Raw genomic sequence first — 12,684 nt, 5'->3', positions numbered from 1 at the left:
CAGCGTTATCTTGATGTGTTGTTTCTGGACGAGAGCCTTACGGCGTTATCTTGATGTGTTGTTTCTGGATGAGAGCCCTACGGCGTTATCTTGATGTGTTGTTTCTTGCTGAGAGCCCTACGGCGTTACTTGATGTGTTTCTGGATGAGAGCCCTACGGCGTTATCTTGATGTGTTGTTTCTGGATGAGAGCCTTACGGCGTTATCTTGATGTGTTGTTTCTGGATGAGAGCCCTACGGCGTTATCTTGATGTGTTGTTTCTGGACGAGAGCCTTACGGCGTTATCTTGATGTGTTGTTTCTGGATGAGAGCCCTACGGTGTTATCTTGATGTATTGTTTCTGGACGAGAGCCTTACGGCGTTATCTTGATGTTTTGTTTCTGGACGAGAGCCCTACGGCGTTATCTTGATGTGTTGTTTCTGGATGAGAGCCCTACGGCGTTATCTTGATGTTTTGTTTCTGGACGAGAGCCTTACGGCGTTATCTTGATGTTTTGTTTCTGTTTCCTCCCCAGGCATTGCCCAGATGGGTTTGAATGTAGGAAGGCAGGAAGGAACCCTAACTATGGTTACACCAGCTTTGACAGCTTTGGTTGGGCGTTTCTCTCCCTCTTCCGGCTGATGACACAAGATTACTGGGAGAACCTCTATCACCAGGTCAGTAAGGACACCTGGAAATGGTCAGCTTTATTTCAAACAATCTCCTAATTCAGGTCATAGTCTGAAAGATCATGTGTCCATCCATCCCTCCTCAGACTCTGCGGTCAGCAGGAAAGACCTACATGGTATTCTTCGTGGTGGTCATCTTCCTGGGGTCATTCTACCTGGTTAACCTGATCCTGGCTGTGGTGGCCATGGCCTACGAGGAACAGAACCAGGCCACTATCCAGGAGGCCTGGCAGAAAGAGAGGGAGTTCCAGCTGGCCATGGAGTGCCTCAAGAAGGAAGCGCAGGTAAGACAGAGTTTCATGTCGTCATTTTATGGCTAATGCTTTGGGAACTTGGACTGTAGACATACAATTGCAGATTTCTTTCAATTGGTTATCAGGTACTGGTATGGGACTTCTGTTAATTTGGAATGAGACAATATCCTGAAAAAGGACTATAGCTGTTGGCCCTAGGATTCTGTTCAACAGGCTAACATAGCCTTGATAGACCTAAAAGACTCATGTTCGAAACCCAGTCAGTCATACATGAAAATGTTTTTCATAGCAAATCTAGGTAAAAATAAATGAACTGACGCTTTGCCTTCCAACGCTACTCAGAAAGCTCAAGACACAGATTCATTGATTTTCCTGGACCTGTCCCCTGGCCTGGCTCTGCCTGACAACAAGGAGTTGCAGAGCAGGAGGAGAAGTCTAGAGGGGCTGGTGGAGGAGACGGAGAACGAGGGAGACGTGGAGAAGGGAGACGTGAAAACATTAAAGGTGGATACAGTGGATGGGGGCAGGGTAAATATCATAATTATGTATTCGTAATGGATTGTTATTTAATCATGATGTTTCATCATGGATTCAACATTATGGATAAATACAAACATGCTGAATCTGAAGTAGAATTTCAGGTTTTGTAGAGAAGTATGTATTTTGGTATATAGATCTTTCACCTTTCTGAATCTATAGTGATTAAAGGCAATCCTAATTTGTGAAAGAATTATCTGATTTCCAGGGTTTGAGTCAAGTATCTTACTCTTTTCTAACAGAAGACATCCCTACCATATAGCCCACTCAAAACTATTTCTCCACTCCCCCACCAGCCGACACACCCCCTCCTCATCCGCACCATCTCCACGCGCACTAGACGAGGAAGCAACGTCAGTATATTTAACTTCAATCGCCGGAACAAAGACTCAGAGGGTGACTTTGCCGACGATGAACTCAGTGTCCATGGGGACAATGAGGGGACACACAGTCGTGCTGGGTCCCTGGTGGTCCCGTGGAGCACCAGACGCAGGCCCAGTACCTACAGCACGGGCAGCCGGGGTTCCCAGGTCTTCCTCAACATCAATGGGAAGCTGTTTGTGGCCATGGACCAGAACGGGGTCACCACACAGGGCCTCCCAGCATGCACCATTGAGAGGGTCAAGGAGGAGAGTGTGAGTACTGAGTTTGATGTTTTAATGTCACGTGCACAAGTATAGTGAAATGCCTTTCTTACAAGCTCCAAACCCAACAATGCAGTATTCAATATCAATGTAGCATTAAAAATAACACAAGGTAGAACAAACACACGCAAGAAATACAAATAAGAAAAAGAACACGAGAAAGTAAGAAGCTATATACAGGGTCAGCTCCAATATTACCATATGTACAATGTGCAGGGATACTGGAGTGATAGAGGTAGATATGTATAGGGGTAAGGTGACTAGGCACCAGGATATACACTGATTGTACAAAACATTATGAACACCTTCCTAATATTAAGTTGCACCCCCTTTTGCCCTCAGAACAGCCTCAATTCGTCAGAGCATTGACTCTACAAGGTGGCGAAAGCGTTCCACAGGGATGCTGGCCCATGTCGACTTCAGTGCTTCCCACAGTTGTGTCAAGTTCCCTGGATGTCCTTTGGGTGGTAGACCGTTCTTGATACACACGGGAAACTGTTGAGCATGAAAAACCCAGCAGTGTTACAGTTCTCGACACGCGCCTGGCAGCTACTACCATACCCCGTTCAAAGGCACTTAAAAGTGTTGTCTTGTCCATTCACCCTCTGAATAGCACACAGACACAATCCATGTATCAATTGTCTCAAGGCTTAAAAATAATTATTTAACCTGTCTCCTCCCCTTAATCAACACTGATTTAAGTGGATTTAACAAGTGCCATCAATAAGGGAACATAACTTTCTCCTGGATTCACCTGGTCAGTCTATGTCATGGAAAGAGCATGTTTTGTACACTCAGTGTATGATAAACAGATTAGCAGCAGTGTAAATTATGATTGTATGTGAGTGTGTGTGCATGTGTAGAGTCAGTATACATATGTGTTTATGTTACAGTATATGTGTGTTGGAGTGTCAGTGTGTGTGTGAGTGTGTAGAGTCCTTAGAGTGTGCATAGAAACAGTGCAAACATACAAATTAAATACAAGGGTCAACTCAGATAGTCTGTGTAGCCATTCTGTTAGCTATTTAGTAGTCTTATGGCTTCAGGATAGAATCTGTTCAGGAGCCTTTTGGTGTCAGACGATGCATGAATACCGCTTACCATGCGGAAGTAGTGAGAACAGTCTATGGCTTGGGTGGCTGGAGTCTTTAATGATTTTCCGGGCCTTCCTTTCAGACCGCCTGATATAGAGGTCCTGGATGGCACGGAGGTTGGCCCCATTGATGTATTGGGCTGTCCGCATCACCGTCTGGTATGGCTGCTGCCATACCAAGCAGTGATGCAGCCAGCCAAGATGCTATCAATGGTGCAGTTGTATAACCGTTCCAACTTCCTGAGGGGAAGAGGCTCTGTTGCTCCTTCTTCATGACTGTGCGCGTTGACCATTTTAGTCCTTAGAGATTTGGACACCGAGGAATTTGAAGCTCTTGACCTGCTCCACTGCAGCCCTGTCAATGTGCAACCGTCCGGACCCGCGGCCTTGCGAGTGTTGACCTGATTAAAGACCTTACACACAATGGCCCCAGAGAGCGAGATCACCCAGTCCTCTAGGTTGAGGGGGACCTCACGCACAGTGTTGTTAATGTCGAAGTGTGCATAAAATGCATTGAGTTCATCTGGAAAATAAGCATCGTTGGGCAGATCACGGCTGGATCTTCCATTGTAATCCTTAATGGACTCCGATGCCCTGCCACGCGGTGGGCATCGGAGACTGTGTAATATGATTCCACCTTATTCCTATATTGTCCTTTTGCTCATTTGATGACTCTGTGCAGGTCGTAGCGGGACTTCTTGTACTTGTTCATGTCCTTACCAGTAGGCTCAGAGTCGTCTGTGATAGCCCTGTGTGCGGTAGCCCTGTCCTTTATCTTAGCGCCATCCTCGGTGTTAATCCAGGGCTCTTGGTTGAGGAAGCATTGAACCTTCTGTGGGGACAACATTGCCTATGCATTTCCATACGAAGCCGGTGACGGAGGTGGATAACTCATCGATGGATATCGCCGGGGTGTCGGAATAGGTTCCAATCAGCGCTAGCAAAGCAGTCCTGTAGCATAATCTCTGATTCTGACTACCATTTCTTAACAAAGTGAGTCACAGGTACTTCTTGTTTAAGCTTCTGCTTGTAAACAGTACGGAGTCATGATCTGATTTGCTGAATGGCGGACAAAGGAGGGCCTTGTATGCTTGTTGTGGGTAGAGTAACAATGGTCTAGGACTTTATTGTACCTTGTGGCGAAGGAGACGTGTTAATGGAAGTAGGGAATCATGTGTCTTAATGCCACGGAGTTAAAATAGCTAGCGACAAGAAAGGCAGCCTCTGGGTGTAAGTTTTCCTGCTTGTTTATAGCTTTGTACAGTTCATTAAGTGCCAGATTGTTATATTTCTTGTCCTGAGGTGAAATGTATACAACAGTCACAATAACAGCTGAAGACTCCCTAGGGAGGTAGAAGGGTCGGCATTTGACCATCGGTTATTCCAAGACAGGTGAACAATGGGTTGAGACTACCACTGCGCTCAAGTCAGTACACCATTTGTTGTTTATGAAGAGGCAAAAACCTCCCCTCCTTCATTTCCCTGACTCTACTGTCCTGTCCACTCGGTGAATGGAGAATCCATTGACCTTCTCGAGTTGTCCGAAAGCCATGTTTCAAAAAAGCAGAGAATATTGCAGTTACGAGAGTCACGTTGGTAGCCAATCCGCGATCAGAGATCATGCATTTTATTATCATGTGACTGTACAGTGGCTTGTGAAAGTATTCACCCCCCTTGGCATTTTTTCTATTTTGTTGCCTTACAACCTGGAATTAAAATAGATTTTGGTTATGTATCATTTGATTTAGACAACATGCCTACCACTTTGAAGATACAAAATATTTTCTATTGTGAATTAAACAAGAAATAAGACAAGAAAAACAGAAAACTTGAGCGTGCAAAACCATTCACCCCCCCAAAATCAATACTTTGTAGAGCCACCATTCTCAGCAATTACAGCTGCAAGTCTCTTGGGCCATGTCTCTATAAGCTTGGCACATCAAGCCACTGGGGGTTTTTGCCCATTCTTCAAGGCAAAACTGCTCCAGCTCCTTCAAGTTGGATGGGTTCCGCTGGTGTACAGCAATCTTTAAGTCATACCACAGATTCTCAATTTGATTGAGGTCTGGGCTTTGACTAGGCCGTTCCAAGACATTTAAATGTTTCCCCTTAAACCACTCGAGTGTTGCTTTAGCAGTATGCTTAGGGTCATTGTCCTGCTGGAAAGTGAAACACCATCCCAGTCTCAAATCTTTGGAAGACTGAAACAGGTTTCCCTCAAGAATTTCCCTGTATTTAGCGCCATTCATCATTCCTTCAATTCTGACCAGTTTCCCAGTCCCTGCCGATGAAAACATCCCCACAGCATGATGTTGCCACGACCATGCTTCTCTGTGGGGATGGGGTTGGGTTTGCGCCAGACATATCGTTTTCCTTGATGGACAAAAAGCTGCCGATTAAAAACATCCCACAGCATGAGGCTGCAACCACCATGCTTCATTGTGGAGATGGTATTCTCAGGGCGATGAGACGTTTTGGGTTTGCGCCAGACATAGTGTTTTCCTTGATGGCCAAAAAGCTCAAATTTTGTTTCATCTGATCAGAGTACCTTCTTCCATATGTTTGGGGAATCTCCCAAATGCCTTTTGGTGAACACCAAACGTGTTTCCTTATTTTTTCTTTAAGCAATGCCTTTTTTCTAGCCACTCTTCCATAAAGCCCAGCTCCTTGGAGTGTACGGCTTAAAGTGGTGCTTTAGACAGATATTCCAATCTCCGCTGTAGAGCTTTGCAGCTCCTTCCAGGTTATCTTTGGCCTCTTTGTTGCCTTTCTGATTAACGCCCTCCTTGACTGGTCCGTGAGTTTTGTTGGGCGGCCTTCTCTTGGCAGGTTTGTTGTGGTGTCATATTCTTTCCATTTTTTAATAATGAATTTAATGGTGCTCATTCTTTCCATTTTTTAATAATGAATTTAATGGTGCTCTGTGGGATGTTCAAAGTTTTGGATATTTTTTTATAACCCAACAATGATCTGTACTTCTCCACAACTTTGTTCCTGACCTGTTTGGAGTGCTCCTTGGTCTTCATGGTGCCGCTTGCTTGGTGGTGCCCCTTGTTTAATGGTGTTAAGACTCTGGGGCCTTTAAGAACAGGTATATATATATATACTGAGATCATGTGACACTTAAATAAAGTCCACCTGTGTGCAATCTAACTAATTATGTGACTTCTGAAGGAAATTGGTTGCACCAGATCTTATTTAGGGTCTTCATAGCAAAGTGGGTGAATACATATGCATGCACCACTTTTCAGTTTTTTTTTTAAACAAGTCATTTTTTTCATTTCACTTCACCCATTTGGACTATTTTGTGTATGTCCATGACATGAAATCCAAATCAAATCCATTTAAATTACAGGTTGTAATGCAACAAAATAGGAAAAACGCCAAGGGGGATGAATACTTTTGTAAGCCACTGTACATTGGCCAATAGAATGTCGGGAAGAGGTGGCTGGTTTTCCCTTCACCTTAATCTCGTCAGGACTCCCCCTCTCCTGCCTCTGTAATGCTGACGCTCCTCTTGCATACCCCGAAAATTGGGTCGGAATTATAAGAAAGAGCCCAGCGCAGATAAGTCGAAGTTGCAGCAGAAATTGGGGAAGTAACTGCCAATCTGATGTTCAAAGTTATTGTCGGTTATAAAAAATGTTAGCAGACATTTCATGAAAATAAAGTAAAGATAAATGTCAAAAGAATCACAACATAGCAAAGTACATGCGGAGCTCTCAATACGGCGACTATCCAGCACGGCGTCATGTTCTGAGTGGAGTTACTGAGTTGCTTTGTGTGTCTGTGTGTGTTGTTGTGTATCTGCGTGCATCATGGGAATTCACCCTGTGGATAACTGGATAACTATTATATAAGCCTGTATCAAAGGAATGGCCAGGCTCGTATCCTGCAGAGTAGACTCAGGGCTTAGTAGCCTCTGGCTGTCTGGAGTCATTGACCAAGACCTCTGTGACACTGGTACAGCTAACAGCTCCCTCTTCCCCACTGGGCTCCTCAACATTAACACAACACACGGTTTGATTTGCTGTTTCAATACAGATGATTCACACTACCCCGCGGAGGTGTTAGCAACTGTGTAGGAACGGAAGAGGAAAGAGCCTTAATGCAATTGCATTTTCTCTAATACTCAATGAATCACTTTCCATGCTGTCGCTGCCTTGTGTTTGTGTGTGTGTGTCTGTGTGGCTGTTTGTGTGTGAGTGTCTGTGTGTGTTTGTGTTGACAGGGTTTATTGTAGAGTGAAACAGAGCATGTGCTTATTTTTGGTCTGGATAGCTACTGTACATATATTACATATCCCATGATATTATGCTGCTCTGCATGACCTCAAGAAAAAGATCTAGGCCTCCCGGGTAGCGCAGTGGTCTAAGGCACTGCATCGCAGTGCTAGCTGTGCCACCAGAGATTCTGGGTTTGAGCTCAGGCTCTGTCGCAGCCGGCCGCGACCGGCGCACAATTGGCCCAGTGTTGTCTGGGTTGGGGAGGGTTTGGCTGACAGGGATATCCTTGTCTCATCGTGCACTAGCGAATCCTGTGTTAGGCTGGGTGCAGTGCACGCTGACCAGGTCGCCAGGTGTACGGTGTTTCCTCCGACACATTGGTGCGGCTGGCTTCCGGGTTGGATGTGCATTGTGTCAAGAAGCGGTGTGGCTTGGTTGGGTTGTGTTTCGGAGGACGCATGGCTCTCGACCTTCGCCTCTCCCGAGTCCCTACGGGAGTTGCAGCGATGAGACAAGACTGTTACTACTACCAATTGGGGAGAAAAAATGGGTAAAATAATTAAAGAAATTCAAAAATATCTAAACTAGGGCCCTATTTGGATACTTTCAAAGGCATCCTTCCTTTTACCACAAACCTAAATCAAATCAAATACCTGAATAAAGGTGGAGGGAAATATGCATTTAGAAAGCATTACAACTTGATCGTTAATGAAAGTCTTCAACACCAACTGATGTCCAACCCCCACGGAAATGTATTTAGCATAAAGAAAAAACAACATAATAATCTGTCAGTTTAAGCTAGAGATATCCGTTTTTTTGCATTGGATGCATCTCAATACACCTCATCCGTCTATGTAAAACTGCGGTGAAAGGTAAGAGAGCTAGAGCGATGTTTGTCAGACCATGAGACATCCAGAAAATGGTCTTCTCACAAAATCTTCTGTAGCGTCTGAACGGTTTGGCCTAAAAACATGTATGACCCCTCTATGGAAAGATGATCTCAGGAACAAATATGATACTCTCAGGTTTTGCTCTACGACCCCCACAAGGATCAAGGGACTCATCTGATGTCAATACAGCAGATCTGCCAACTTCTGTGTAGCATCCGTACAGTTTTGGCTACACACTAATATGACCCCTCTGTGTAAAGGTGAGACACTCAGGAAGGAAGCCCACAGGCCTCACAAGACCTGCCCGAAGGTCCCCCAGCACCAGTTTAAAAAATTTATGGAAGGATACAGTACCAGTCAAAAGTTTGGACACACCTACTGATTTCTTTATTTGACTATTTTCTACATTGTAAAGACATCAAAACTATGGAATAACACATATGGAATCATGTAGTAACCAAAAAAGTGTTAAACAAATCAAAATATGTTTTATATTTGAGGTTCTTCATAGTAGTCACCCTTTCCCTAGATGACTTTCCCTCTGCGTCTCACAAAGACACGGCGGTTGGAACCAAAAATCTCAGATTTGGACTCATCAGACCAAGATTTCCACCGGTCTAATGTTCATTGCTCGTGTTTCTTAGCCCAAGCAAGTCTCTTCTTATTGGTGTGTTTTATAGTGGTTTCTTTGCAGTAATTCGACCATGAAGGCCTGATTCCCGCAGTCTTCTCTGAACAGTTGATGTTGAGGTGTGTCTGTTACTTGAACTCTGTTTGGGCTTCAATTTCTGAGTCTGGTAACTCTAATAAACTTATCCTCTGCAGCAGTCCATCATTTATGTCCAAATACCTCCTTTTTGTTCACGTGTTTAGTTCACAAATCCAAATTCACGAGGGGCAGGCACTTAGTCCAGACAAAAAGTTCCATTACAGTTCGTAGAAACATGTTAAACGATGTATAGAATCAATCTTTAGGATGTTTTTATCATAAATCTTCAATAATATTCCAACTGGACAATTCCTTTATCTTTGGAAATGAAAAGGAACGTAGCTCACTCTCACGGCCGCGTGCATAACTTGGCATTCTGCTAGACCTCTTAGTCAAACAGCTCTTATTCACTCTCCCTCCACAGTAGAAGCCTGAAACAAGGTTTTAAAGACTGTTGACATCTAGTGGAAGCCTTAAGAAGTGCAATCGGACCAAATTTACACTGTTTCTTGGATAGCCAAAGACTTGAAAACCTACAAACCTCAGATTTCCCACTTCCTGGTTGGATTTTTTCTCAGGTTTTTGCCTGCCATATGAGTTCTGTTATACTCACAGACATAATTCAAACAGTTTTAGAAACTTCAGAGTGTTTTCTATCTGAATCTACGTATACTATGCATATCTTCGCTTCTGGGCCTGAGTGGCAGGCAGTTTACTCTGGGCACACTTTTCATCCGAACATGAAAATAGCGCCCCCCAGCCATAAGAAGTTAAAGTACTGATGGGCTGACTTTTCTCTTTGCTTATTTGAGCTGTTCTTGCCATAATATGGACTTGGTCTTTTACTAAATAGGGCTATCTTCTGTATACCACCCCTATCTTGTGACAACACAACTGATTGGCTCAAATGCATTAAGAAGGAAAGAAATTCCACAAATGAACTTTTACCAATGCACACCTGTTAGTTTAAAGGCATTCCAGGTGACTACCTTGTGAAGCTGGTTGAGAGAATGCCAAGAGTGTACAAAGCTGTCATCAAGGCAAAGGGTGGCTACTTTGAAGAATCTTAATTCTATCTCAATTCTCACATATATTTTGATTTGTTTAACACTTTTTTTAAACTATGTGTTATTTCATAGTCTTGATGTCTTCACTATTATTCTTCAGTGTAGAAAATAGCAAAAATGAAGAAAAACCCTTTAATGAGTATATGTGTCCAATCTTTTGACTGGTACTGCATATCAAGACTGTATATTGACAAAAATAACAGGTTAAATACATGTAAAAAAAATACAAAAAATACAAAGATAAAACTATCCTTATCTTTCTTATATCTCTCAGATATAAGATAGACACTTCAGAACAAACTTCCTTTAGATTTTTTTGGGGGGGGACTATCTGTTCCATGTAGTGAATATGTTATTCAATTAGTTTTTTATGGGCTAACAGCAGTAAGGCGGAAATACATTTTTTGATCAAATTATTTTTGTAGATATTTCAAGGGTCTTAAAATTCAAAATCAAATAGCAAAATGACCCCTGGCTTAAACATGGATTAGACTCAAATGGTTAAGAGTTATTCATCCACAGTTATTATTCAGAGTAATCCATAACATCGCACCTTCTAACTCCAGTGCACAACAATTTGTCACAATTCAACATTTTATTGATTGACCTCCTGCAATTTCTTACAATGAGGCATGTTTTTTTAAGGAAATAACAGTAAGTGATACAATAAATTACAGGTTCAAATCTATTTTTCCCCTCATCTGTAGTCATTTGTGTGGTCTGGCAGTAAACTGTCAGATAGGTAGGTTACCTAACAAGGGGACCCAGGCTGGGAACAGCAAGACCACACACAGGACAGCCAGCCACAGCCAGGGGATTTGGCCAGTAAATCTCATTGACGCAGGGGACCCTCTTGTTTTATCTGGCTCTTCAGAGAGTGCGAGTGTGTGTGTGTGGGCACAAATAAAGAACATTATGCTCCTCTCTCCCAGGGAACAGACTGCTCTCAGAACAGACTTCTCTCAGAACAGACTGATATCAGAACAGACTGCTCTCAGAACAGACTGGTGTCAGACCAGCATGGGTGTCAATGCACTCCACTAACCCTATCTCCATTACTGATCCTGTTTGATCTCTCTCTCTCACTCACTCACTCACTCACTCACTCACTCACTCACTCACTCACTCACACACTCACACACTCACACACACACACACACACACACACACACACACACACACACACACACACACACACACACACACACACACACACACACACACACACACACACACACACACACACACACACACACACACACACACACACACACAACAGAGCCAGATAAAACAGGGTCTCCTGGGTCAATGGGATTTACTGGCCAAATCCCCTGGCTATGGCTGGCTGTGTTTCTTCCCTGCCTAGGTCCCCCTTAGGTGACCTGCCTGTCTGTTGCCAGACCAGGTATCATGTACAGTGCCTTTGGAAAGTATTCTGACCCCTTGACTTTTTCCACATTTTGTTACGTTACAGCCTTATTCAATAATGTATTAAATTGTTTTTTCCCTCATCAATCTGCACACAATACCCCATAACGACAAAGCAAAAGCAAGTTTTTAGAAAATGTTTGCAAATGTATTAAAAATATAAACTGTCTGTTTACTCAGTACTTTGTTGAAACACCTTTGGCAGTGATTATAGCATAGAGTCTTCTTGGGTATGAAACACAAGCTTGGCACACCTGTATTTGTGGAGTTTCTCCCATTCTTCTCTGCAGATGCTCTCAAGCTCTGTCAAGGTGGATGGGGAGCGTTGCTGCACAGCTTTTTTAAGGTCTCTCCAGAGATGTTGAACCGTGTTCAAGTCCGGGCTCTGGCTGGGCCACTCAAGAACATTCAGAGACTTGTCACCCAAACCACTCTTGCGTTGTCTAGGCTGTGTACTCAGGGTCGTTGTCCTGTTGGAAGGTAAACTGTCGCTCAAGTGTGAGGTCCTGAGTGCTCTGGAGCAGATTTTCATCAAGGATCTCTCTGTACTTTGCTCCGTTTATCTTTCCCTCGATCCTGACTCGACTCCCAGTCCCTGCTGCTGAAAAACATCCCCATGATGCTGCCACCATGTGATTCACTGTAGGGATGGTGCCAGGATTCCTCCAGACGTGACGCTTGGTATTCAGGTCAAAGAGTTCAATCTTGGTTTCATCAGACCAGAGAATCTTGTTTCTCATGGTATGACAGACTTAAGGTGCCTTTTGGCAAACTCCAAGCGGGTTGTCATGTGCCCATTTCTGTGTAGTTGCTTCTGGCAGGCCACTCTACCATAAAGGCCTAATTGGTAGAGTGCTGCAGAGATGGTTGTCCTTCTGGAAGGTTCTACCCTCTCCACAGAGGAACTCTAGAGCTCTGTCAGAGTGACCATCGGGTTCTTGGTCACCTCCCAGACCAAGGCCTTTGTCCCCCGCTTGCTCAGTTTGGCCGGGCAGCCAGCTCTTGGAAGAGTCTCAGTGATTCCAAACTTCGACAAAATCCTGTTTCGGAGCTTTACGGACAATTCCTTCGACCTCATGGCTTGGTTTTTACTCTGACATTCACTGTAGACTATGGGACATTATATAGACAGGTGTGTTTCTTTCCAAATCATGTCCAATCAATTGA

The 12,684-nt window shown here is 43.8% G+C and overlaps 1 protein-coding gene across 2 annotated transcripts in view; it reads left to right on the top strand.

Moving 5' to 3' along the window:
* The window catches only part of LOC112232686 (sodium channel protein type 4 subunit alpha-like), a 216,767-nt gene that overhangs the window by 83,467 nt on the left and 120,616 nt on the right, over positions 1–12,684 (top strand). The window contains exons 9-12 of one of the 2 annotated variants that reach the window (XM_042298800.1): positions 516–657; positions 756–953; positions 1,266–1,427; positions 1,757–2,095. In XM_042298800.1, the coding sequence (XP_042154734.1) occupies positions 516–657; positions 756–953; positions 1,266–1,427; positions 1,757–2,095 (841 nt within the window). Of the gene's footprint in view, positions 1–515; positions 658–755; positions 954–1,265; positions 1,452–1,756; positions 2,096–12,684 lie in introns of both variants that reach the window. The other variant, XM_042298799.1, reaches the window with a different exon arrangement.

The sequence above is a fragment of the Oncorhynchus tshawytscha genome, linkage group LG16 (assembly GCF_018296145.1).
Source record: "Oncorhynchus tshawytscha isolate Ot180627B linkage group LG16, Otsh_v2.0, whole genome shotgun sequence".
In the NCBI taxonomy this organism is placed as follows: domain Eukaryota; kingdom Metazoa; phylum Chordata; class Actinopteri; order Salmoniformes; family Salmonidae; genus Oncorhynchus; species Oncorhynchus tshawytscha.
Note: the sequence above shows the minus strand (reverse complement) of the source record. Positions and strands in the feature narration are given on the sequence as shown.